General features: G+C 36.2%; 1 protein-coding gene across 5 annotated transcripts in view; it reads right to left on the reverse strand.

Annotated features, from left to right (window-relative positions):
- Positions 1-259: 259 nt before the first annotated feature.
- The window catches only part of CDH10 (cadherin 10), a 120,705-nt gene continuing 93,855 nt past the window's right edge, over positions 260-27,109 (reverse strand). For all 5 annotated transcript variants that reach the window (XM_087761298.1, XM_087761285.1, XM_009468037.2 and 2 more), the window contains 7 exons: positions 26,461-26,648; positions 22,746-22,999; positions 19,338-19,474; positions 16,926-17,047; positions 6,105-6,213; positions 3,891-4,142; positions 260-3,013 (listed from right to left, as the gene is read on the reverse strand). In XM_087761298.1, the coding sequence (XP_087617424.1) occupies positions 2,520-3,013; positions 3,891-4,142; positions 6,105-6,213; positions 16,926-17,047; positions 19,338-19,474; positions 22,746-22,999; positions 26,461-26,648 (1,556 nt within the window). In that variant the 3' untranslated portion in view covers positions 260-2,519. The remainder of the gene's footprint in view (positions 3,014-3,890; positions 4,143-6,104; positions 6,214-16,925; positions 17,048-19,337; positions 19,475-22,745; positions 23,000-26,460; positions 26,649-27,109) is intronic.

Genomic DNA, 27,109 nt, shown 5'->3' on the forward strand with positions numbered 1-27,109 from the left:
ATATAAAAGCTTTAGCAGTATGTTTATTTATTATTATATACTTCCACAATGTATACTACTATTTTATTTAATAAAGCATACAGGATTCAATTTTAAACATTAGGTTCAGATTCTACTGAACAATTACAAAATTACTTCCTTAAATGTAGTGATAAATATTTCCACATAATTACTACTCAGAAATAAGTACTGTAATGCAAATCAAAATAATAGTGTCTTATTTGACATTTGCTTATATGTTTAAGGAGTGAGGGAGCTGTGTGTGTTTGTTTTTTCTTTCTGGAAACAAAACAGAGATTCTTACTGAGTTATACGTAAAAGTGTTGGCTGGACCTGTTTAACTAAAATCTTTTTTTTTTTTAACAAAGAGCTAAAAACCAGCTGTATTACAGCCTATTTTATTTTCTGCCCTAATACTTGCTCAGTTAAATATGTAGGGTGTCACTGATCTCAGTGCTGCTGCAGACAGAAAACAATATTGGAAGAGTGCCTTTTGGCTATTTATGTATTTAATGGATGAATTTTGTTTGTTTGTTTCACCCTATTACATACTGTTGAAGGACAAATGGAGATTAAGAAGGAATTAAAAATAAGGTCCCTTTCACTAGATAATCGTAAAGAAGATCAACTGTTTGTACGGCCTGTAAGACTTCTACAAAGCTTTGTAATGCTGATTATCTAAGATGTTTCTTGATATTCTCAGAATTATTTTCTGTTAAGAAATATAAAAATTCCTTAGTTAATGAAAGTATTATTGAGTGAAATGAAGAAAAAATCCATAATCTTCGCAGTTTCGTGATAGATCAAATAGTTTAACTTGTTTTCAAGTCAATAAAAATTTGGTCTCCATTGCACCTAAATAGCTTGCATAATGGCACTGTATTCAGCTTTCAGCTTCATTGGGTTTAATCACTCTACTAAGGAGAAGAAATATCTGATCAAATAAGAATGCAGCATTGCACTTTTCGAAGGACTAATATATTTTCAATGTCGATTTTATGCCAGTAAGAACTTAAGAGAGACAGAGGAGGGATTATCCCTCAGATGTGTTTCTTCTACAATAAATAAGTAAATACAGACCCTACGACATCTTGCTTTTGCTCTGAAATTATTTCATCTCAGCAATGTTTCAAAATCATAGTGTTTGTTTACTAAGTAGACTAGTGCAATCTAAAGATTGAAAGAAAAAAGAGACACCTTAAAATGTCTTGGGATACCTACTTTGTTTTGTGATAGCTAAAGTATGATTTCTGTTACAGTTGGCTAGTTGCTCAGGTTTTTTACTAGACTTTTCCAAGCTATCTGAAAACTCAGTAAATTGGGTGGGGGTGTGCTAGTTTTACTGACACTTTGTCAGCCTTCAGTCTGACAGCTTTAAAGGAGATTAGGTTACCCTCAAATGGTTGTAATACAACACACAGTGGTTTGTCATCAAATGACTCGTCTTCAGAAAGGATGGTGCTTAAAAATGATGATTAAGACATCTTTTTACACTTCATCCATTGCAGTTACAGATCACCCCTAATGATGCAATTATGATTCAGAACGGAGAACTATGGAACAAATAAATTCAGTTTTTGAAATTAATTTTATGTGTTTGGCTGGATTAGTTGCACTAGCATGTTTTTAGAATAAAGTAATTCAAGTGGAGACAAAACAGTAGTTCATCTTTCTAGAATCAAATATCATTAGTTCAGCTCAAAAATAAAATAAAATTTCTCTTAAACATGACAACTGTAGGAAGTAGCACTTTTGAGCAAGCAAATAAGTCTATAACTTGTTCCTCTCCCTGTGAACACAAACACTTCAGAATGTGTTAAATGTATATAGAATACTGCAGCACAGAAGTACTAGCAGTTGGCTGTGCTGTCATCAGAGAAATTTCATGTTCTCTTCAAGCCTGGAATTGATGGCCAGAACAGGCAGGCAAGCATCAACATAGTTGTAAAAACTGGTTTATTTCTTAAAAATAAATACAAAAATATAAATATAAAACATTGGCAGATAGAATTTGATGAAATGAAGTTGCACAAACTTTTTTTTAAACCAGCTGCATATTACACTTATTAACACCACGTGTACATTTTGTTTCAATTTTAATGTACAGAACAGGACATATCGGATTTTTTCTTCTTTGCCATCTTAAAAGCTGCACTTGCAAGGATAGGACATGTATCTAACAGAAGCGGCTTGTACATGAGGTTGCTTAAGGGATTATCACCCTGTTCAAATTTCTGAAGATAAGATATTGTTTATTTTACTTACTAAAATGGACAACACTGAATTTCCATAGCTTTGGCTCTTGGAAGGTGATTAAATAAAATGCTGTATATATTCCAAGTGGCATCCTACTAGAAAGAATGAATGACATTAATGGACAAATTTAAAACAAAGTTTAAAACGAAACCATTGTGCTGAGTGGCAGGAAAATCTTCCTGAATGTTAAATACTGTTGAGTGCAGAAGGTGTCTGTAAAATTACTTCCGCTCAAAGGAAACAAAAATGTAGCCTACTGTAGGTTAAGAAGTGTCTTTGTCACTTTCTCCTCCACCATACATTTCAGCTAGCTTATTAAACCGAGGGCCCCATTCTCGGAGGTAATCATAGTTTTGGTCTCCTTCGGTAGTACCCGACTCCAAGGAGCTCAAGGATTCAGCTATTGAATCATTTCCTTCATAGGCATAGGTTGCAAGCGAGTCATACGGTGGTGCAGAAGGATCAGTATCATGTTCTTTTAGCCTTTGGTTAATGAAATCTCGGACATCTGTGTTATCTGGTGCTGAAGGAGTCCTCCGTGGTACAAATAACGTTTCGGGGATAATGTCTCGTCGAAGCTTCTTATCTTCGATAGCTGCAGGATTCCTCAGTGTGCCAATATCAAAGGCCTGGGTGTCTTCCTCTCCACCGCCTTCATCGTTATAACTCACAATGTTGTCTCTGATGTCCTCTTTAGAGAGGATCAAAGGCTCCTTCTTTCGTTGCCTCTTCAGAGCAGCAAACAGCACCACTATAACTTAAAGAGAGAAACACAGAATGGGTACAGATCTCTATTTAACAATTTATTAGTAGCAAATCCACCAGGTACAAGAGCTTTATTTCAGCTACACTTCAGCTATTCATTTCTGTCTGATAAATGGATAAACATCTCTATCTGTATTATGGTAGCTCAGTAAGGTCTATATCAAAATGTGCTATTTTGCACACACATTGTGTGCTCTGCTTTACAGAACTGTGAGCTTGTCTACATGCTCCTTCTGTATCTTCAATGATTTTTAAAATAGCCAGGTCTATTCTGAAGACCTTTTCCCTTTTTAAAGCTCAAAGTATACTATTAAAAACTCATTTTGAGGTGAATTATAGGTCATTAAATGATATTCTGAAAACTTCAAAATGGAGGTTTTACAAAATTTACATTTTTTTATTACAGCACAGAAACCTCTGGATAGACAGTGCTTTAATATAGTAAAAACACTATTTACTGGCATATTCTGTGTGAAATATATACTGCATATTGTCTTTAGATAGTTATTTAAATAAAAAATATACATTCCCTCAAAAAATTTAAAATGAGAGACATGAAAGTGATTTTTGACTATGCTATTCTTCCTCTCCAGTCTTCTTTTTTGGACAACTTAACAAAAGAACAAAAACAAGCGTCTGGTTCCACACTGATAGTTTTGATAGTTTTAATATTTTGGGACTTCTTACTTATAATGTCCAATTCCCAGACAAACCGATTTTGCCTTTTTTTTTCTTTTTGTTTTAAGTTGCAGTTAAATTTTTCTTGCAAAATCCATGACCATTAATTTTACCAATCTGCATAGTTTTGTAAAATGAGTCAGGCCTGAAGCACTTGTTGATGGGGGAAAAGATGCATTTATTTTTCTTACCTAGCAGGATAATGATGCAGAGGAGAATGGCAACCAGTGCCCCTGTGCTGAGGCCAGCAGGGAGGAGCAAGGCCTCAGCATTGCAGGACTGCATGTTCCCCCGGCTGTCGCAGGCACACACTCGAATGGTCAGTGTGCCAGTGCTGCTCTGGATCGGGTAGTCATTGTCTGATATCACCACTGGTAGAAGGTAAGTACTTATTTCATGTCGACTAAAGCCATTCCTTCTTGTCAAAATTCTGGCAGTGTTATCTAGATTGATTAAAATATACTGTTGTATAGTATATCAATATAAAAAGTGTATCATTTATAGTACATGAAAACCATCATATTTTAGAACACCGGTAGCATTTTGAAACTGTTCCTGATATCATAGTGATATCTCTCTTTCCCTAATGACATTTCCATTTGATCAGAAAGTTATTTAAATTTTTTTATTGTACATCTGGCCTATGCCTCTGTGCCTCTGCAGCACCTTCAAGTGCTATTTGAAAAGAGGATTTCTCAAAGCTTAAAATGTTTTATAGATTAATGCATGCAGTGCATGACACAGTTCCAGTCCAGGGCTAAAGCCCTGAAACAAAGTGGCCAATTGAGAAAAATAACCTTCCACTTCACGCTGTTCAACAAGCGCTCTGTTTTGAAAGATTATTTCTATGGATCTTCTGTGACAACACCCATGGGAATGCTATCTGTAAACTCAGCATGAGATTTTCCACACCAAAACACTTTCAACATACTGTAGAACCATGAATTATGTACCTTAGCACATGGAGTAAATTTTCTGGTGAAAAATTGTCTTAGGAACTCAGAAAATGTGAAAGACAGTAGGTATTCCTGCACAGTTTTGAGACGTGAATTTACTAAACTGTATTTGTAGCAGACAAATCTTAGCTCTGTACAGTATATTTCAGCATCAAAAGCTGTTCACTGAGTGGCCAGAGGGAAGGGAAGGAAAGGAAGGCATGAATAACAGGGAGAGACTATTTCTTCTGTTATTAGGGCCACTACACTAGAGTGGGAGCCAACACTAGAGCTGCTAAGTTTTTAGTCCAAAAGAGAGAAAATACAGATTTAGTCTCCATTAGGAGGGAAAATTAATTTTCATCATACTTGTGGATCTCTTGAGGTAGGTGGTTAGCTATCTTGCCAGCCAACTTCAGGCTGAAGATGTGCAAACAGAAAGAAAATAATTACAGACAGAAAAGAAATAACAAGGTCTATACCTCTATACATTCAGGACCTAGTCACCAGGATATAATCTTTACTTAAAATATTAAAAGATGTATTTTTTTCATAGCCTCTATGATGTGAAACACAAAGGTTTCCTTTATTGCATCTCTTCATTGGTTTTGGGTATTTGTATGCTATTTGTTTTCACTCATCATCAAAAACTGTCTGACAGATCTTTAAATACCTCTGTTGCTAGCGATTTTATAAGGTACCCAAACAATTTGATTTCAGTTCTTCATTTTCCCTGCTGTTAGAATTTTTTCCTTTATCTAACCTAAAATTCTTCATGTTGTTTGCAGTGTATTACTTCCTGAAATCTTCATCAGGAAAAGAGGATTATTCCGATTGCCGTTATGATTTTAACACATTTGAAGGCTGGTACCATGTTCCCCCGCATTTATTTGTTCTGTACTCTAGAGCCCTCTCAGTTAGTCATACAGATGATGAAGGCCAAAATGGTTGTATAGTCCCCCTTCTCCAAGAGAATCTTCTGAAAATTTTCGCTGATAAAGAAAGATTAACAAAGGATCAAAAGAAAAGCCAAAGTGGTTATGCGCTCAGAGCCATTATTTTCATTAGTGGTCAGAAAGAAGCAAAGCAGAAGACCAGGGGAGTCAGAACTATATGACAGAATGCTAAAGTGAAAAATCTGAACTTGTCAGCTGAAGCCATTTTTTAAACCTTTTTTTTCCTCCTTCAGTCAAGCATTTAATCTGGCTACTCACCCCAAACCAACACTTTTACTGATTTTCTTTTTAATTTTTTTATCCCATTTTTGCCATGATAATTTTTGCCTCCCTTACACAGATGAAAATGCAGAAGTCCTAAACCACAAACATTCAGGTAAAATTATTATTCTTGCTAGCAGCCACTTCAACGACTTCTCTCCGTATTGATAGACATCAAAAGCAAATATACTTCAGGAATGTATGCCAGGCGGCAAAGATAAAACTCCTTCCCTGGAACAGGCATGAATTTTACCTTCGTTATCCTGAACAGTGAAGTTAGGGTTAACAGCAGCTAAACTGAAGAAAAATTTTTGTCCACCAAGAGGGTCGTCTTTGTCTACTGCACTTATGGTTTGAATAAGCTGCAGGAAAAAAAGCAAGCAAACAAACAACAAAAAAAACAAATGCACCTAGGTTTTTAATACAGCTGTCTGATTACTTTAAGTAGACTAGAAGTGTTAAGACAACTTCATATTCAAACTATACATGTATTGACTTAATACTTAATCTGTAGAACATATTAACTGAACAAAAGTTAAACAAGCGTGTCATATAAGTTTCTCCAACAAGAGCATCCATACATGTTTCATGTAGTACATGTACACATGTAAAATGGTCAGCTTCTGCCTTAGTCCTCCTCTATTTTTTTTTTCAATACATATTTATATATTTTTGTAACTACAAAGAGGACTACATTTGCCAAAAATAGCTTTATCCTTGGCCTAGGTCATTTATATTCTTCGTTTTTGATCCATCATTTTAAATTCAAATCAATACCTAAGACAGGAATTCAGAGGATATTTTATATTTTTGTGATAAAAATGGTATTTTATCAAATACATGTTTCTGATAGGGAAGTTAAAGTTTCAACTTAAATTTCAAAATAAAAACATTTGTTTCTAAGCCAAGATTTTTCTAGTTATTAGTATAGCAAAATACACTAATTAGATCCCTGAGATGAAAAATGCCAGTTATATTATACATATATGTACTTCAAGTCTTGCAAAACATTGTAGCATACTCTACAGATGCACCATCTCAGAGTGGGATGAGAATCCGGTGTCAAAATTCTCAGAGTAAGCTGCATCAGGTCAATTCAATGCTTGGATTGAGTGCTTCCTGCAATGTCTACAAAAAAGTTTGGGTGTTTTGGGGGGAAGTAATGGCAAGCCCTTTATCAACATTTGTTTATCTGTCAGGTAAATGAATGTGTAGCTTTTTTTCACTGAAGTTTCTATACTTAAGGGTGGCAAAATGTCATTTCCCAAACAAAATCCAGTTTTTGACATCTTTATTTCTTTATTTCAGAATGTTTTTTTCATACTGTAGTAATAAAAACTGTACCTATGGCTGAATTTTTGTGCATGCATGCATGCATGAATGTTCAGTTATGTTCTTAAGTTTAACTTCCAAAAATAGGTTAATCTTTAGCCTAGGTCGTTTTTATTCTTCATTTCTGATCCATCATTTTAAACTGCAATGTTTTTTCAAGCATGGAATTACATTTAATTTTTGACACTATTCCTTCCCTGTGGCATACTTGTTAAACCCCGTTTGTTTTTCCTCTTCCAGTTCTTCCAAATACAGCCATTTCTCTTCATATCACAGCTTTTGTCAGGACTGATCATCTTTAACATCAACAATTGCCATGTACTACTGTTTGCCTTAAAAAATGCGTGATTAACCCCTGACTTTTCTCTTGTCCATCCAGCATACAGCAACAAATTTCTTCATGAGACAGTATTGGAATTCTTTTAATACAGCAGCTTGCTTGCTTTCTCAACTGGAGTTTTGTCTTTCTCTAAATTTGTTTTCCCACATAAATCTCCAATAATTTACTGGGTGAACAAAACAGAAAATACAAGCATAGAATATTATTTGTTTTTAAAGAATGAACCTTTTAATTATTTAGTGATTAGTTAGTAAATACATCTTTAGAGATTTTTGCAAAATTAAGTCAAGAGAACACTAGTCCATTTTACATCACAAGTGGAGATCATGAAAGCAGTCAGTTGTTGGTGTTAAGCTGATGAAAACCAACTCTTCCACTTCTGAGTGTCCATACCTGTAGTTTAAAAGGAGCATGTAGAATTTTTTATAGCCTAAAATCTTTTCTGGTTTACAGGGATCGTTCACCTACTATGGCACTGAAAACCAGTGTCCCTTAACATAACAACAAACAGTAAGAAAATATCTCCTATTAATTCCCCCATTCATCATTTGTTAGAATCATAGAATCATAGAATCATTTAGGTTGGAAAAGACCTTTAAGGTCATCAAGTCCAACCGTTAATCTGTCACTGCCAAGTCCACCACTAAACCAGGTCCCTAAGCACCACATCTACCCATCTTTTAAATACCTCCAAGGATGGGGACTCAACCACTTCCCTGGGCAGCCTGTTCCAATGCCTGACTACCCTTTCGGTGAAGACATTTTTCCTAATATCGAATCTAAACCTCCCCTGGTGCAACCTGAGGCCATTTTCTCTTGTCTTATCACTTGTTACTTGGAAAAAGAGACCAACAGCCATCTCTTTACAACCTCCTTTCAGGTAGTTGTAGAATGGAGGCTGTAGCGAGGTGGGTGTTGTAGCAATTGAAGGTCTCTGGGAATTTCTCTGTTCAAATACTGATCATGTTTAACTTTATGATACATTTTGCAAGCAAATTCAGCTAATTTGCTTACATTAGGGATAAAAAAAAACTTGTGTGTTTTTTTTATTGCAAGCATCATTTAAATATTAAAATGTAAGGATAATTTAAAAATGCCAGCAAACATTTGACTGACTAAATATTATGCAGTTTCAAGTTACTTGCTGATATGTTTCTTTAAAAGGCAAAGTTTTAAGGATGGTCTTAGTGAAACAATGTTTACATTGTCACATTTACAGCATCTCTAAATTAAATTGTAAAATACATCACAAACAAAAGCATGATTTGTTTTGCTATTCTCAATTAGAACCTAAACTTTTTAAATATTTCTAAATTTTTTTGCAAATAGGGATATTACTGGAAGTTCACACAGGAAGTGCATTACTAGCTCCTTTTCAAATGAGACCGTGTACACATTCTGATAGAGCAAGTACTCATCACCTCCTGTGTGAGCCTGGAAAGTTCCCTTTGCTGTATCGCTGGTGCACTCCAGTTCCTCCTGTATGTCATCACATGCTATTCACCAGACTGAAAGCTCAGTGTGGATGAAGTTTATTTAGAGTTGGCCTTTGGTCTTTGGAGGGAGCAGCATCTTCCTGTTAACTTTTTGAAGCACTGCATGAACTTTTGGGCTCTTTCAAGGTCCGGATGTAAAGCAAGCTTCAGACAACACATGAACACAAAATACAAATGAGGAAGGGGGAAAGCAGATTCCTCCTGCATTGCTGGGAAGCAATAAAAGTATAGCTGTAGGTCACAGTCAATGATATAGGTTGTTTTTGTGATTTCTTTGCTTACCTACTCCATCTCTCTTGCAGACAATTATAGCAGTATCACAGGTTTGAGTGTCCTAAATAGGACGTATTTGACCTGCTGATTGTTGACTTGAGCAAAAACAGTTATCACAACTTCTGTTTGAGAGTACATTGAGGTCTGGAATCCCTCTCAGCTGCATTCCCTTTTTTTTTTTTTTTTTTTTTTTTTGGTCAAAATAGCTCTATTGTACTTGTTTCCTCCACTCTGCTCTATTTCACCAGTTGTGATCAAAATGAAGGTGAGGAGACACTAAGGATCCCAGTGTGGCACAGGGAATTTTGTTTTCACGATTTTTCCAGACTACCCATTTGGACTCTAAGGGTTCTGCCTCTTCTCTAAGACTTGTCTAATCAAGACTTGGGGTGGAGTCAGACCTTTCCATCCCATAGTATTTGTATCAGACAGTTCTTTGTGTCTGACTCTTCCTTTTGTTCCCTAGTGCAACCAATTGCAACATGTGACAGAAAGTGTTTCCTAAAACTGATACACTACATTATCTTCTGGACTTTCAGTGTATTGTGCTTGCTGCTCCATATCTTGTTCCTCTAGCATTCCAGTCTCAGCCATCCTGGGGCACCTTATGAATCTCATGAAAGTGGGTCTTTGTTCGCTCAAATTTTTAATTATTTTCACAAATCTAACCACTTTAAGCAGACTGTACCACAGTCTGACACGTAAATCCAATAACTCTACAGTTTTTATCCAGTTATTATCCAGTTGTTTGTGGGCACAGAACTGATAGGAGTAATTAAGATTATAACTAACCATGGGAACTGTTTTGCACGAGCTTTCCCTTTTGTGCAGTTCCTAGGCAGCCACTTGCAATACTGTCTGTGTTTTACCAAACCTGGACTCATTCTTGAAGCTTCAAGGACCAATAAAGCCTTCAGTATACTAGTTTTTAGCCATTGCTTGCTCGACTCAACCTCTGGGCCATAACTGATGGCAGGGTAACTGCTTAGAGTCTCTTAAATATATGCAAATCCACCTGAAGAAAAAAGAAACATTTCTTACTGGGTACACCTCTTTATTTGTAATCAATATGTACATTAGCAACCTTTCCTTTTTGTCAGTGGCTTTCAAATATAAACCTACAATTGAGAGGAATTGAAATGGCAGAGAGTAATCTACCACCCAGTGTTACATTGTAAATATAGACAATGGGTATTGCAGATAATCTGCTACTGTTAATGTACAATTTTTTTTATTTCTTAGTAAAACTGAACAATACTGAATCATTAAAGGTTTTAGTCCTCACTTTCTTAAATTTGTCTATACCGTTTTGTACAATGGTTTTAAAAAATGTAATCAAACAAGCAGCAGTAACTATCCAGGAAAGAAGTACTTAGGTCTCATTAGAAAATCCTGTTTGGTTATCAGGGATCCTTTGAAGGAGGAAATAAATGTGATTAACTTCTACTAACACCCTTCCTTTCCAGGAGAAACTGACTTAAAAAAACATACTTCTAGAAAGAAAGTGACAGACTACCAGGAAATATCTATTTGTCTGAAGAAGGTTAAAAGTTATCAATACTGATCCACAAATGGAAATCTGGGAAGTCTTTCGTTTCCCTGGAATTCTCATAAAATTATTCTCCATAGCCTTTATATCTAAAGCATCTATATTGGTAACTGTACTGACACAAACCAGTATTAATAATCTAAGGGGGTTCTTACATGACATAATGTATACCAGTATGTATATGATACTTGCACAAACTTATTTAATGTTGGAGTTTTGACAAGAGGCTAGCCTACTTAGTATTCCATTGCTCCAGGCAATGTGTTCAAATACATAAGTTATTGTTAGTCCTTCTTTGTTCTGTTTGACTCCCATGGGACAGGGCAAGGGGAGTGCTTTTGGTCTCCATTAAAAAAACCCCACAAATAAACAGAAGTTGAAAGCATTATATTGCATGTTTTGCATACTATTTCCTGATGATATTAATGTGATATATCCTATTTTACACATAGTTTTATACAGTGCTGTTTTCCCCTTAGACCAATCAACCATGGGATATGCCCATTAGACCCACAGTATGTCGCTTCTTGCTAGCAATGCCACAAAACACTAACAACTGCAGGGAAGCCAAGGATGTTACTTGGTCTGAAAACAGCCAGGAAAGTACGGGCCCAGAAGTAGACAAAGAGGGTTGTTAGCCACTAAAAAACAATAAAAGAGTAGAAACAAATTTGCTGTGTAGGCTGCTTATTCCAACAAAATTCACCTTTATGCTTGGTAGGTCCTCTTTGAGCATGATTTCTACCCACTGTTTAAGGAAATGGTTTCTTTTTTCTAATACACGCTATGTATTTTATTTTAAATTCTGTGCAAAGAACAAAAAATATAATTTGCTATTAAGAAAAAAAAAACACAGCTATTTAGAAATCCTATATTGATTTGCATTACAAAAAATTTCTTTTACCAGCTGAAAAAAAAGTAAAACTTTGAGAGTTCTTGAAAAAAAGTAAAGCAAGAAGAAAATTCTGATACTACTAAAAACACCGGAAGATATAAGCTCTATGGAAATATACTGAAGGAACAAAAGTAAGAATAAAGAGACAGAAAAGGAAAAGAAAAAATATTCAAGTAAATTGACCACAAATTTTAGTATGACAGAAGAAATCAGGGAGATGTAAAAAAACAAAGCTAAAATAACACTTCAGGATCAAAGAATATAAGAAAGTTCCATTAAAAACTCTAAAGAAAAAGGAGGGAAAATTGAATTCCTAGAAAATAAAACAGCAAGGAATTTGGGTTTTCAATAGATACATATTTTAGCTATTTTTTCAATACAGGGAATAATGATTAGAAAGACAGCTGGTGAATATAATAAGGAAATTGCTGGAAATATAAAGATACCAAAAGCCATATTTAAGCAAGGTTATTGTGGGAAAAAAATCCCTGATAAAGATTTTTATATGGGTCAAAAGAGTTGATAAGAAGAGGAGCAACATAAAAAGAACTGGTTCAAGAAACCTAGTGTGTTTATACCATCTATATTGCATTAAGATATAGGGAAAAGAAAAAAGAACAAACACTTTATATTTTAAAATGTCATTGAAAGAGAATCCATGATGAGCTAGACTGATTTATTTAACATTGGGACATGTGAAAAGGGAGTGGGCATGTATAGATTTGGTAAAATGAAGGCTAATAACAGCAAAATTGTAGCAAGCATGCTTGGAGACCCAAACAAATGAAAACACAACTTTTCTCATTACTTTTGAGGCTTTGAAAGGTGCAGGGAACCATGCTGTTTGGGCCCCTCACTACAAGAAGGACATTGAGGTGCTGGAGCGTGTCCAAAGAAGGGCAATGAAGCTGGTGAAGGGTCTAGAGCACAAGTCTTATGAGGAGAGACTGAGGGCTCTGGGGTTGTTTAGTCTGGAGAAAAGGAGGCTGAGGGGAGACCTTATTGCTCTCTACAACTACCTGAAAGGAGGTTGTAGCGAGGTGGGGGTCGGTCTCTTCTCCCAAGTAACAAGTGATAGGACGAGAGGAAACGGCCCCAAGCTGCACCAGGGGAAGTTTAGGTTGGATATTAGGAAAAACTTCTTCACCGAAAGGGTAGTCAAGCATTGGAACAGGCTGCCCAGGGAAGTGGTTGAGTCTCCATCCCTGGAGGTATTTAAAAGAAGGGTAGACGTGGTGCTCGAGGACATGGTTTAGCGGTAGACTTGGCAGTGATAGGTTAACGGTTGGACTCGATGACCTTAAGGGTCTTTTCCAACCTTAACGATTCTATGATTCTATGTTTACCTACTTCCTACCTCTGGCTCAGGCAAGTAGTCCTTCAGAGAAAGGACATGATCTTTGAAAGGAACTGAACGCCACTGGGCACCCATGACGGTATAGGTCTGTTAATGCAAGGCCTATGTGATTTGGTATATGTTTGTTACTCAATATTTTTAAAATTTTATGTATATAACCACCCAGACACGTGTATATATATTACAATGACCAGAGTTGAAGAACATGGTGAATGACCAAAGGGAAATAAAATAAAACTAAACTAAACAGTTTCCCATTTAAACATCACAATATACTTGTCTCAGGTGCAGGTGCCCAGGCGCTGGCAGCAGCAGCAGCAGCAGTAGGGGCTGCAGGGGCGGCCCCTGTGAGGAGCGGCCGGGGCTGCCCCGCGCCGGACACAGCCGGTTCCAGCCGGCTCCAGCGGCCCCAGCGCAGGGCCCAGCTGAGCCCCTCAGCCACGGGCGGGCGCCTCGGGGAAAGCCTGGGTGAGGAAGGGCGAAACGCTGCCCGGCAGCCGGGGCTGAGGGCAGCAGGGTGAGAAACAGCCCTGCGAGCCCCGAGGGGGGAGCGGGAGGAGGGGAGGAGGGGCTCCAGGCGCCCCGGCAGAGATTCCCCTGCGGCCCCGGGAGGGACCCCGCTGGGGCAGGTGTTTCCCTGCAGCCCCTGGGCAGGCCCCGGGCTGGGGCAGGGGAAAGTGTGAGGAGGAAGGAGCGGCAGGGAGGAGCTGCTATGGGCTGACCGCAGCCCCCAGTTCCCCGTCCCCCTGCGCCAATGAGAGTGGAAGAGGTCGAGGAGTTGGGGGGGTGAAGGTGAGTCTCGGAAGAAGGGGGGATGAAGGGAAGGTGATTTAGTTCTTTTGTCTTTGTTTCTCACCATCTTACGCTGTTTTTAACTGGCAATAAATTAAATTAACTTTCCCCAAGTTGAATCTGTTTTGCCAGTGATGGTAATTGGTAAGTGATGTCCCTGGCTTCATCTCAACCTATTTTCTTTTTCGACTTATTTTCTCCCCCTGTCCTGTTGAGGAGGGAGGGACTGTACCAGTGGGTACCTGGCTGCCGTCCAAGCTCAGCTCATGCTTTCTTTTCTTTTGGCAGGTCATTTACAAAGGGAGAAGAAGGGCCCCTCTTCTTATCATTACTATAGGCAAAGTGAATATGTAGAAAAAATACACCAAGCTTCCATGTAAAATCTCTCTAAAGTAGGACTGACTTCTACTTTCTACACTGATTCCTGTCTTTTATATTGGAGGATCTTCAGAGGCTGGCTGCTGAGCTGCCAGAGGTGCGGCAGCTGGGAGCTGACAAAACCAGTGGGAATCCATCTGCCCAGACGCCCAGCTCCTGGCTCTTCCCACCTGGGAGTGGAGGACAGCTGAACTTCTTTGAGTACAGGACTGCAGCAGTCTGAGCATTTCAATCCTTTCTTTCCCTCAACTGCTACTGAGTCAGCCTTGTATAGCCCACATGAATGCCTGTGTCCCCTTTATGCCATCACACCAAGATTGTCCTCATATTTGGGGGGTCAAAAGAACAACAGCCATCAAAATGGAATTCTGCCACAGGTGCTGCTTCTTTGTAGCTTGAGCTTTTTGGAACACGGTTTTCCTGTTGTTTGGAGTGTCATGGTACAATTTGACATCAACAGTAATAGTAAGCAGGAACACAATCACAGGCCCTTTGAGTCACTCAGACCCCCAAAATCACATTTCATGAAAAGTACTCTTCCTCTCTCTCTCTTGCTGTATATATGTGTGTGTGTGGATGTATACACACGCGCGCGCACACACATATCTACAGATGTAAGTATATATATGTGTATATGTTTATTTAATATATACTTCTATATAAATTAAGTAAATGGAAGTTTTAAGAGAAAATAAACTGGAAAACTCTCACATTCATCAAAATGTTTGTCAGTGGGAGATAGGAAATATTTAAATGAATACCAGAGAATTTGTGACTGATGAAGTATCATAATAGTTTCAGTGACCTAATGAAAGATTTAAACTTGATCATGGATCAAATGTAATTATAAAAACCTGAAAGGAAAGAAAAATAGCAAGGAAAGAAAAATAGCATAAATGTGGGAGGAACCAAACTTAGAGAACCATGTTCAGTATGGATTGACTAGATTTAATCCCTCAAGACAGACTGAATTCCACATAATGTCTTATATATGATCTACCAGTAAGCAAGAAGAATATAATTACATTCAAAAAAATTGTTGATGTTACCCTACACTGCATTTTTTTTCTCTTCCTGTGAATTGTTTTCTTTAAACAATCATTTGAAACTCAGGGGTTTTTTTTAAATGGTTATAATTATACCCCTTTTAGTAAACTTGGCAATTTTTTCTTTTAGGTGAGACACTACTGAGCTCTATAACAATGTAAATAAACATTTATGGATACATGCACTTATCTAGCTTCTCATTTATTAGTCATAAATTATTAGTGTTTTTTTCCAACTTTTAAACTTACAGCCTTTTCTGAATGTAAACGGAAAACCAGGGTAAGGGAGAAATAACTTTTAGATTTATTTTTAAATTACATCGACCTCAATATTCTAGAGAGCTCAGAAAAGTAGAGCTCCTCAAAATATGTTTACATGAAAATATAACTGTTCTAGTAGGCATTTCCTGTATCCTCTGTAGTTAGCAACTTGGACAGAACAGATTCTAAACTTCAAACAGAGTAAGATTTGTGGATTAATGCGTTTCAATTTTTTTTTTACCCAAGACATTTTCTGTGAAACTGGAAGAGGAAAATTCAGTGTTCTACTTTTCCAATTCTTAATCCATACCTCATACTGGATGTGATTAAAATATTATTTTAGCATTTATAGAAGACACTACAACTATCAGAAATTCTAGATGTTTAGCCAGTGATTTCTATTTATCCAACAGCTTGAATTATCTTATAACTCTCATAGCAGACAAATGCCCTTGCTCAGTACCAGTATATATCTTATGCATTATAAATTTGGGCCTTTAATCCTCTGTTCTAATTTCCAACTGATGTTACTTCAGAAAGAAGTTTGGCAACCTAACTTTGATATTTCTAATACAACCTGAATGTCATACCTGTAGGACTGAAACAGTTAAGACAAACTGGCACTTCTCCCACATTCTATTCAAACGTGTTAAAGTGATTGTACTGAGGTACTCCTGCTACTATTTTAAAGGATTTACTATTGGCTGACTGTGCTCTGGGACATGCTGTACTGTAATAGGATAACAGTTTTTTAACAGTTCTAATATACAGCTGCATATTAGGAACTAGATATTTCACTTAAATTGAAGTACATATTCTGTGGCCTTTAAGAAGCAAAACAAAATATTATGTAACCCATTCAAAAAATGTAAGTTTTGTATTTTCTTTTCAAAAGTTTTTGGTGTGATAATAAAAGATAAGCCTAATCAATCACAAAAAAAAAAGGTGTGATAGATGTAGATGTTTGTAATCGCCATCAGCATGGATTGAAATACATTTGAATTTTGCTATTTGAGAGTTATTGAAAATGTATATCAAACTTTTTAGTAGCTACATATAACATTTTACTTTATGAAGATAATGGCAAAACTAATGACCATGTCTCTTGGACATATCTAGTCAGGATTTAACAGTAGTACAGGGTTAGGTAAAGAAAAGTGGTAATTCACACACTGATGCTGTTGTAACATATTGATATTTCACTCTAAGCCTCACCTACAGAGATACTTTGTTTTCATTTTTAACATTTCAAAAGCTATTTTGGACATTATTTCTTCCAAGCAACAGGCAAGAATTGTCTACAGTTGAGTGCCATAGCAAAACTGGATAGTGGAAAGTGTTTCTCAAAGGCATACCTGTCCAGCTCTTGCATTTTCACAGACAAAAGTATCGTAGAATACAGCAAACTGTGGGGCATTGTCATTAACATCCAAAATTCTTACATAGACAGGTACACGAGTAGTATCTTTGGGGTTGTCTGACAGGAGAAGAAAGAAGAAGAAGGAGTTTGTTTTCCTACTAAACGTTTTCTGTTTTCTTCCAAATTTCATGAGAAATAGACATGCAAGATTAGGCATAAAACTGGTCAAACTTTAGTGTACAAACTGATACCAGGTAAGAATCAGGCCCCCTGAAAAATTAGGAGATGTTTTGCTTAGAGTAAAAAATAAATTAAACTATTGGTATCTAGTGAGTAATTAAGCTTTCACATGAAAATAGGGGCTGCAACTGTTAATAATCTATGCAAATATAGTATATGAAAAGTATGCCCATTACTGTCATGACAAATTTGATTATTTGGTGGGCTCAAGACTATAAGTCTGCTGTAAGGTTTTGATTTTTAATTTTAAAGTGATTTGTGATCTGTTTTATTTTACACAGAAAAGACACTGTTGACTTTGTGCATACATATTTTGAAAATTTTTCAGGCCTCACTTTTCTCTCTTGTGCCTTAATAAATAAGGAGAAATTCCAACAAAGCCAATGAAAGTATCCCCCAATAATCTGGTAAGGAATTTATTAGAATCAGATTTTTTATGTTTAAATTGCCTTAAAAAATATGAATGTAGATTTTCAGACCTTAGATTATGAAACAAGAGTAGTAACCTCACCCTTGCCAAATGTCAAAAGCCTAGTATTACTTAGAGTGCCCTCTCATTAGTATAGGTTAATTCAGGAATACAAGTGTTTCTGTTCCCATTTGCTGATCTAGTTGCCATACCAAGAATCTGAAATAATGCCTGGGAGTAAAAAAGTGCAGCCATTTCTTGGAATTCTGCTGGCTGGTAGCTAAATACTATATGATTTTGCAACCTTATTGGAATAGGAAAAGTAACAGTAGAGATGATTCAAAATTACTGTGGTTTTTTTTTTTTTCCCTTTTAGGCTGCTTCAAATAAAACAATAAGCATTTAGGAGTAGCTGGCATTAAGTTCGCTTGTTATTAATAACACCTTTGCTAAAGAGTGTGATGTGGATCTTTGTGACATCCTGAATTGTTTAAAATGGCAGGTTTAGGGCACTGTTTTTCATAGCCTTTTGCATTTTTGTACCAACTTTACAAATGAGTTCTAGTCTTAACACTGCTGTCCCATTGTGTCATGCTTCACAGGTAATATTTTTAAAGATTTAAAGACCTAAATCTAATGTCCCTCTTTACTTCTTTCTCCAAAACTAATGTACCTCTGAAAAGCACTAGCTACTCCAACTAGGTCCAGAACGTAAATTTCCTCAAAGTATCCTGACAAGGAAATAAGTTTAGCACTATGATATAAACATACAAGGATACTAAGTTTTTCATTATATAAATACTTCTGAAAAGTATTCTTACAACATTGGACAGCACTGTGAAGGATTGTAAGCTCAGGACCATGCATCGCAAGAAAAAAAAAAAAAGAGTTGAAAAAAAAAAAAGTACAGCTACCAGGTGTGCTCAATACAACCAGCCTGTTGCTCTGGACTACAGAAATGGGGACAGGCAGGCTGAGTGGTTAATTGGCTGGACGCGATGTTCCATTTAGTCCTCTGCAGTGTAGTTCTTGCCAGCCATGCTTCACTGCTGATCAGCAATTTTTTTTCTTTTTTTTGACTGGTGTAGAATTAACCCTAAAAAACCAGTGCTTTGAAAGCAAGTGATCCTCATTAGCTGATTTCAAAGATCAGACCTTTGTTCCTTAGAACATTTTTTGTCAGGTGATTAGAGTTAATCTCAATAATGTAGCAGGTTTAGGAGGATCTCTGCTTTCTTCTTTGTATTTTTAACATGAAAATATCTACAGAGAGCTGATTTAAATAGTCCAGGAAATGCTACAGCTCAGGCATCAAATTGAACCTAACTTGTAAGATATATCGATTCCAAGAGCTGTAGGTGTAGATACCATAGGAAGAGATAATGAAATTATTTCTAAGGAAATGAAAAAGACGAGGGAGACAAAAACATAGATTACCATCCTGAACTCTGCTACTTTAACAGAAATATCATGTCGTTGTCCTCAAAGAAAAGGAAGAAAACAGAATTACTCCGGTGTTATTATTTAATTGGGTCACACTTCAGAAGTAACTTGGATATTAAAGGCCAGTGGTGGAAGTAGGTGAGGAAAAAAGCAATGAGGAGACAGCTGCTGTTAGCTACCCCCAATTTACTTTCCCAGAATATCTAATAGAAAGGGGTGGGTGGGGAAGGAAGGGAGCTTTTTTCTCATGAGGTCACAGATGTAACTATATGGGCTAAGGAAACCTGAAAGTAAATAGAGATCAAATTAGCTTACTGATCTCCGCTGCTATAACGCTAAGATTGTGCCATTGTGATATCTCACGGTCAAGTGGCTTAGAAGTATAGATGGACCCGTTTCCAGAATGAATATTAAATATCCTATCAAGGTCAGTGTGACGATCCAGAGAAAACCTAAATATGATAAAGAAAGAAAAAGTATTGTCAAAATGATAGAAAATGGAAGAAAGTATATGTTTCACAACAAGTCAATATAGCTTTTAGGTTCTATGTGTTACATTACAAAGGTTAGTTTTGAGAAGATATATATTTAGTTTCTATAAAAACTTAGAAAAATTCTCAAGGTTAGTTCCACAGAATGAGGAATAAAAATTTCAAGAATTTCATAAATATGATACAATAGTATAAAATTTTATCATCTGAGCTTTTATAGACATATATGAGAATCATAAAAAGTAAGTCAGAGTGTCAATATAATAATTAAAGAATTGTTTTAATCCTGAAAGGAAAATTGTCTTTGATGTTCCTTCAGACTGACACTGACAGCTAATTTATGAGCTTTTTAAAAGTGTTGTTATAAGCTCAACTTCTACACTTTTGGATATATTAATTTACTAGACATCAAGTTAAAAAAGGTCTATAAAAATAAGTTCATGTGCAGAACTTTCACTGTCATGAATATACTGATAAAGGACCTTCTATGTTGCTATAGTTGCTATACTTTTGTAGGCAAAACTACTAACACAACATGGCAGAATGTCAAACTAGAATCAGAAAATTGCTCTTTCCTCCATTTTTTCTAGTATTTAACACTGCCTTCAAAGTTAAGATTGAACTTTTGATGTGGAATTAAATGTAGGATTTTGCAAAGTACAGAACATTTACCTAACTACCTGGGAGAACTGGGCCAAATTAAAAAAAAAACAACTGCTAGTACACTTGTACAGTACAATAGAAACTATTGTTTGTGTTTCTATGAACTTTTATGAGTGATCCAAACAGTTCATCAAGTGTATCTCTTTTTACTTACAGTACTTAACTAAATTGAGCCAAATGAAAAAATGCTGTAATATGAAAATAATGTCAATAACATTTTGATGGGTTTTGTTTGCTCACTCCACTGCACACAATAACATAAATATGTAAAACAAACAAGCAAAAAACCCCCAACAAACAAGCCAACACCAAAATGAATACAAAAACAAAACAAAAGGAAATTAGACCAGCCAAAAAAGACTTCTGAAAGTGCAGGAAAGGCTTGCTCAAATTAATTTTTTTTACTACTAGCTGACTATAATAACTTTTAGTTAGAATTAAACAAAAATCTGGTATTTTTCAGAGAAATCATATTTAAGACTATTTGGCTTATATGATAAGCATTTTATTTTACTTCATCCATGGAAGGAGTTTTAATAAGGAAAAGAACTTACATTGACAGCACTCTAGCTAACTGTTTTTCAATAAGCAATAATTACTTCTCTAGCTAATGAGATCTATTCCACATTGTTTCATTAAAAAATTCTATACCATTTGATAATAGCCATGAGATAAGCATATACTTTTCCCCATCATATTACTTCTAATGGCCTCCAAATGCTACCAAAATTATTATTTCCAGAAAATATCTCCATATTCATTGAATAGAAATAAAAATTAGTGCAACAGGAAGCTATTGGCACTCAATTTATAGGAAGCCAAACTTAAATAGAATTTTAGTAAATAGAAACTAATATTTTAAAATAAACAGCTAAACAGAAAAAAAAAAAAAAACAAATCAGAATCAATTCTACAACCTGAAGCTGTAATATTTTTTCTTAATAGCAGTATTAAAGTATTATACGAACTGCCCTAATTTCAAAATATAACAACTTTCAAAATACTTTAGTTTAAATGTTGGCTGTTCACTTCTAGGGTAAACACACAGTACTTTGTATTTAATATTGATATTCTAGAAGTACAAGCTTGTAAAAACTTATCCTAGGTAATTATTGTTTGAATGAAGACACAAGGTTAATTTGGAAGTTAAGGAACAGAGCAAATACTAAAGAGAATTCGATCTATGCTATTCAAATTGTTTTAAAGTTCTTATCTTCAACTAGATAGCATTAAATGAAAGCTAAAAGAAATGACTGTACTATGAAGAGCATTATCACATATATCTTCAATATTTTTCTTCAAGCAAACTAAATCTAGATTCAAGGGTCCCTTTCAATTTTTTGGAAATGTCTTTGCCCTTATTACTATTGACTTGCTCCACCTGCCTCTGTTAAATTATGTTCTATTGGAGATTGAAAGAAACATCAACAGGAGAGAAAAAATATATAAAATAATCTTTAGGTTGCTACTCTGTGTAAATAATAGTGATGAGGGAAATACCTGCCACAGTTGTTCAATTCATCAAGTTGTGTCAGAAACAAAATGAGCAAAATCTCCAAGTTTGTTCATTTTCCAGTCATGATTAAGAAAATATAACTACTAAAATTGTCAGTTGTCTCATGCAATTAGGTCGGATAAAGATTCAATGTTAAGCTATTTATATGTTCTTAAATTTTAGAGGCTTGGTGTTATCTCCTGTCTTTTCCATACACACAAATCACCATAGGAGAGAATTAGATTCAGTTTCATTTCCCAATCCAGTTTTACCACCTGGGCCTCATTAAGAAGTAAGTGGCAATTGACTTCAAAGTCAGTAAATAAGGTTCTTTTGCCAGAATGTAATTTTTGTATTTTGTTTGATATTTCAGACAACACACATCCAAATTGGACAGCATTGTCTTACTTGTTTCTTAAAGCTTATGTATTATAGAAAAACAAACAAAAAACCCCACACCAAAATATAGTTTCCTACATTCAGCTAGATGTGATGTAGCATGTCGCATCTAGTAGTATACATAAAAAAGATTTTTAAAGATATTAATCTTTCAATGTCTAATTTCTTGGTGTATTTGAGCACACACAAAGATAATTTTATTCTGTACAGCAATCACTCTGGCAAGCCTGCAAAGCAGGAGGCACCAACCAGAGCAGGTGAGATCTGCACTGCGTACTTTCCAGGACTGACCAGAGGAAGCATTAGAAAGCTCTGTCCCTTTCCTGGGTCATAGATTGATTTGACACTTTCTTACAGTGTGAAGCAAGAAGTAGTCCTGAAAAGCTTACTTGAAATCAGTGTGTAATTTTATAAGTTTTCTGAAATTTGAAATACTAAAAAATATTTCCTGTGTCTCTTGTGTGCAAGTGAATGGCTGTTCCCTGAGGTGTTCGGAAGCTTATGGATAGCATCATTCTCATTTCTGTCTATCTCTGGGACACTAATAAATAACAGAAAAAAAAAAACATTAGCATCTTCTTCCTGTGTGCAATGTGTACGTGAAAATTCATGTTGTATTACTATTTCTCTTAATTTCTTTAGCAAATGATGTGTTTACAGAGACTGGAGTATTACCTTATTGGACTTGAGGCTGAATCAGGATCCCGTGCCATTACTGTCCCTATTATTGTCCCCAACTCAATATCTTCATGCACTTCAAAAAGGTAAGAAGATCTGCTGAAGACAGGAGGTTCATCTACATCTTCTACAGAGATTTTCACAATAGTTGTATCTTTGAAAGGCCCAAGATAATAGAAGCGGGGATCCACATGGGTATTCTCAGCTTCTACTTTCAAGGTATAAAGTCGTCTTGTCTCATAGTCCAGTGGCTAAAAATGAAGATGATGATACAATTTATTAAATTACATCGCATATTGACAGATGTGGACCTATATACATAATGGAAACTGAAGAGGACTCAAGCCTTGTCAGATCTTGCTCTGGGTAGGGGGAACCCCAATATAGTTCAAATTTTGCACAGCATAGGGATCACTTTCTCTAGTAAGAAATTTCCATTGTTTTTAGAGGAACTTTCTCTTCCTCAATATTATTTGAATTAGCATAGCACCGATGACAAAAAAACTTTCAGTGCAAATTTACCAATTATTTAGTGAATTTTACAGGTGTTTCACAAGAATATGGTTTTAAAACAATCATGTAAACATTTAAAATACTTGAAATACAGACTTGAAATACTGACACTTCAGAACAAGGTACTTAATACTAATATTTCTCAGGAAATAGTCTAAACTCTTGGATACTCAAAATGGCCTGAATATCCTTATTGTCAAACAAATGTAGCTGGCCTTAAATATCAGGAATGTTTTAAGTTTCTTTTAAGGAGGCCATGTGTGTCAAATTTCTCTATATCTAGAGAAACAGTAAGAGCTTAATCTTTTTCCTTTTCATTTAATTTAATGAATCCAACATCAGAGATTTTTTTTGCAAAACAGATTTGACATTTTTGTCAGCAGTCCCTTTTTAAAATGGAATGAGGAAAGGTTCAGGGTTATAATTAGAAACCATTTTGGATAGAAAAGAACCTCTATTCCTTCAAATTTTTCTGTCATAGATGAAAACTGTTAGCTAATTAATGATACTGAGGAAATGAGCAAACTGAGAATTTACCTTTCTGACACAAAGAAGACTTCATTAACTCCCCCAAAATCTCAGGGAGATATCAAACTGGTGGTTTTCATTCATCAAAATGAGTGGTAGAAGACTTGTTTTTTTTCTGCCTAACTGCTTCTAAATACAAATTAATGTTCATGAAAGATGCCAGAGTGACAGCCTAGAAATCTAAATATTCTATTTAAGAGCAGAAGGATGCAGTCCAGTGAAAGAACGAGTTTCATCACTGCCCCAAACTTTTTTTAAAAAAGTAGTTAGAGCAGAAGGGAGAATATCTATGAATATAATTGAGAAATGCAACACAGTGCTGCTATTTAAGCTAGATCCGAGACTATTGGTGTGTCTATAAAGTGCAGCATGCTGCTATTAAGGGATGTTGGCTTCAAGCCTAGAAGCAAAGAAGCCATGTTAGTTCTGTTTTATTCCAATTAGCTGACTTAATTTACCAGAAGGTGTGTGTGCAGATGTAGTTAACTTGCTACTAGTACATTCATATCCAATTTAGACATTTCTTCAGGCTACACTGCAAAACATGGATATAAAACGTGTGGATTTTACAGGTATTCCAACATATCACCAATAATGAACAAAACTATTGCCCAAATATATGAAATTGTGGTAAAGCAGTTCTTTTTTCTGTGAGAACTTTTATAGAAAAACTTGTATAGAAAAAGTTCTTTTGCAGCAGGCATTAAATTCAGACTTAGTAACTTAAGGGCTCAGTAAATGAATACCAGCTATTTGTAGTTATTCACCCACCATTGAAAACAGAAATGACAATGTGGCTAAATAATAAAAAAAGATAATATTTTCATAAATTAATAAACTGAGCATATCTTCTTCCTTGCTAGTTAATGCTGTTGTCTGTGCTATCTGAATAAGCTACTTATTTATCAATATGAGAAAGCATGCTGAAAATTGCAAAATGTGTCAGAATGTTAATGACAAAAGGAGAAGATCTTGTTCATTAGTATTTATTGGTGACATTTTTGGAGCTGCTGTGTTACAACATGAATTTTTTATGCTTGATCCTGTTATTAGACTGTTTTTTCAAGGCTGTATTAATTTAATATAATAACACTCTGTGTGAAAAATCTGAAGCAAGCAAGAAAGGAGCATCTCAAGAGAAGCCTTCATAAACTTCTAGGAAAAGGAAAAATATTGGGCCCCAAACTTTGTATTTTCATTCCTTCCCAGGTAAACTATAGTGCTGACTATGAGCATAGAAGAACATAGAGATCAAAAAGGAACACACTCTGATCTTTGCAGAGCTTATCTTTTCCTTGGTTGCCATTATCAAGAGATGTGGAGATGTACTCTCTAGCAGTGTTTAATTTATTATTTTGTGCTTAAGGAGATTTGTTTTAAAAGCTAATATAAACAGTGCTTTATGTTAGAAATGCTGCTATCCTGGTTTCAGCTGGGATAGAATTAATTTTCTTCTTAGTAGCTGGTATAGTGCTGTGTTTTGGGTTTAGGATGAGAACAATGTCGATAACACACTGATGCTTTGGTTCTTGCTAAGTAGTGCTAAGCTGTTGCTAAATAGGTGCTAAGTGGCGCTCACACGGGTCAAGGAGTTTTCAGCTTCCCCTGCTCTGCCGGGTGCACGGGGGGCTGGGAGGGGGCACAGCCAGGGGGGCTGACCCAGCCTGGCCACAGGGCTATGCCGTACCATGTGACGTCATGCTCAGTATATAAGCTGAGGGAAGAAGAAGGAAGGGGGGGGACATTCGGCGTGATGGCGTTTGTCTCCCTAAGTAACCGTTACGCGCGATGGGGCCCTGCTTTCCTGGGGATGGCTGAACACCTGCCTGCCGATTGTTATATTTTATTTTACTTAAGTTATTAAACTGTTCTTATCTCAACCCACGAGTTTTCTTACTTTTAGCCTTCCGGTTCTCTCCCCCATCCCACTGGGGGGGAGCGTGTGGTGCTTAGTTGCCGGCTGGGGTTAAACCACAACAGCTGCCTAAACTCTTTTGAAACACACCTCAAAATCCCAAAGACAAGGACTGAGGGACTTCCGGAAGGGAAATTGTTGAGCAGCAGGAGAATGGCATTTCTAAGTGTGAGCTTTTATACCTCTAAAAGTGCTCTGAGATGCAAGACAGAAAGCAGAACTAAAGCTAGCTCTGAAACAGGGGCACCATCATTATTCACTGCTCATGTGTTAACCAGCTGATGTGTTGGAAACAGGAACAAAACAAACAATACAACTTGCGACTCAGTTTCCATGAGTGTTTGTGTTCTGGCATACACTGGTCGCCTAAGTTGATGAGAATCTCCTAGATAAGGAAAATCTATGTGTCTCAATAGTGAGTGAACTGTGTATTCCTTGCTGAAGAAAACAGGTTATGTGAATACTAAAGAAGTCTGTAGTTGAAATCACAGAGATAATTAGTACTAACACATTGGGAATGGTCCATTTTTTACATACTTTGCTGGCAATAATGCTTTAAACCTATGCTGCGTCTCAGATATTGTTACCACCTGTTATTTCCAGTTCATCTTAAAGGGAAATAGTGCTCATGGGGGATGCTTGCAAGTGTTAAGCAGTTAGAACATGTCATCATATGATCTAAACACTTTTTTCCAATGAACATTTGTGGCATAACGTTGACACCAAAATCATTTAGTGATTGTTGTTAACAGACACCTTTCGCACAGTTATGATGCCTTCCTGTGTGTCCTTCTGTGTCACAATATCAAACATATCTGTCCCATCGCCATCTATAATTCTGTACTCTACTTCTGCATTTTTTCCAGTGTCTGCATCTGTGGCTTTGACGCTGCCAATGGCTGACCCAACTGGGGAGGACTCGGGAATGCGGAGGTGGATGGTACCTGTCAAAGAGACAAAGAGGCACTCAGGAGCCCCACAAGCCATTACACATGCATTAACATTATGTCACACAATAGCTGATTACATATTTTTGTGTGTCTTTTATTCTAGAGAACTTGCCATTTAATACTGAGAGGATGGGTACAATGTGAGGCAGAGAACTATGCAGGGGAAAACTTCAGGTAGAAGATTGAAAACAAAATTGTAGAAAACAAAATCAGAGAAAAATAGAATTGAAAAGGACCTTTATTCTCCTATCTCAAAGGAGAATCAACTGTCTGTACTTTTCTCGTCTACGTCATTCCTGAAACATCACCTGGTAAGACTGCTCTTGTGTTCTTTTCAGGCTTCGCTCTGCTTTTTTCCCCTTACTATCTAAGGTGAATCTTTTGGGATACATTTTGTGTCTATTTTATCATGGAAGCAATATAAAGAACAGAATCCTCTGACTTCGCTGGCCAGT

Source organism: Nipponia nippon, unplaced genomic scaffold (assembly GCF_047370975.1).
Source record: "Nipponia nippon isolate SJK-2023a ecotype South Korea unplaced genomic scaffold, ASM4737097v1 scaffold_1, whole genome shotgun sequence".
NCBI lineage: Eukaryota > Metazoa > Chordata > Aves > Pelecaniformes > Threskiornithidae > Nipponia > Nipponia nippon.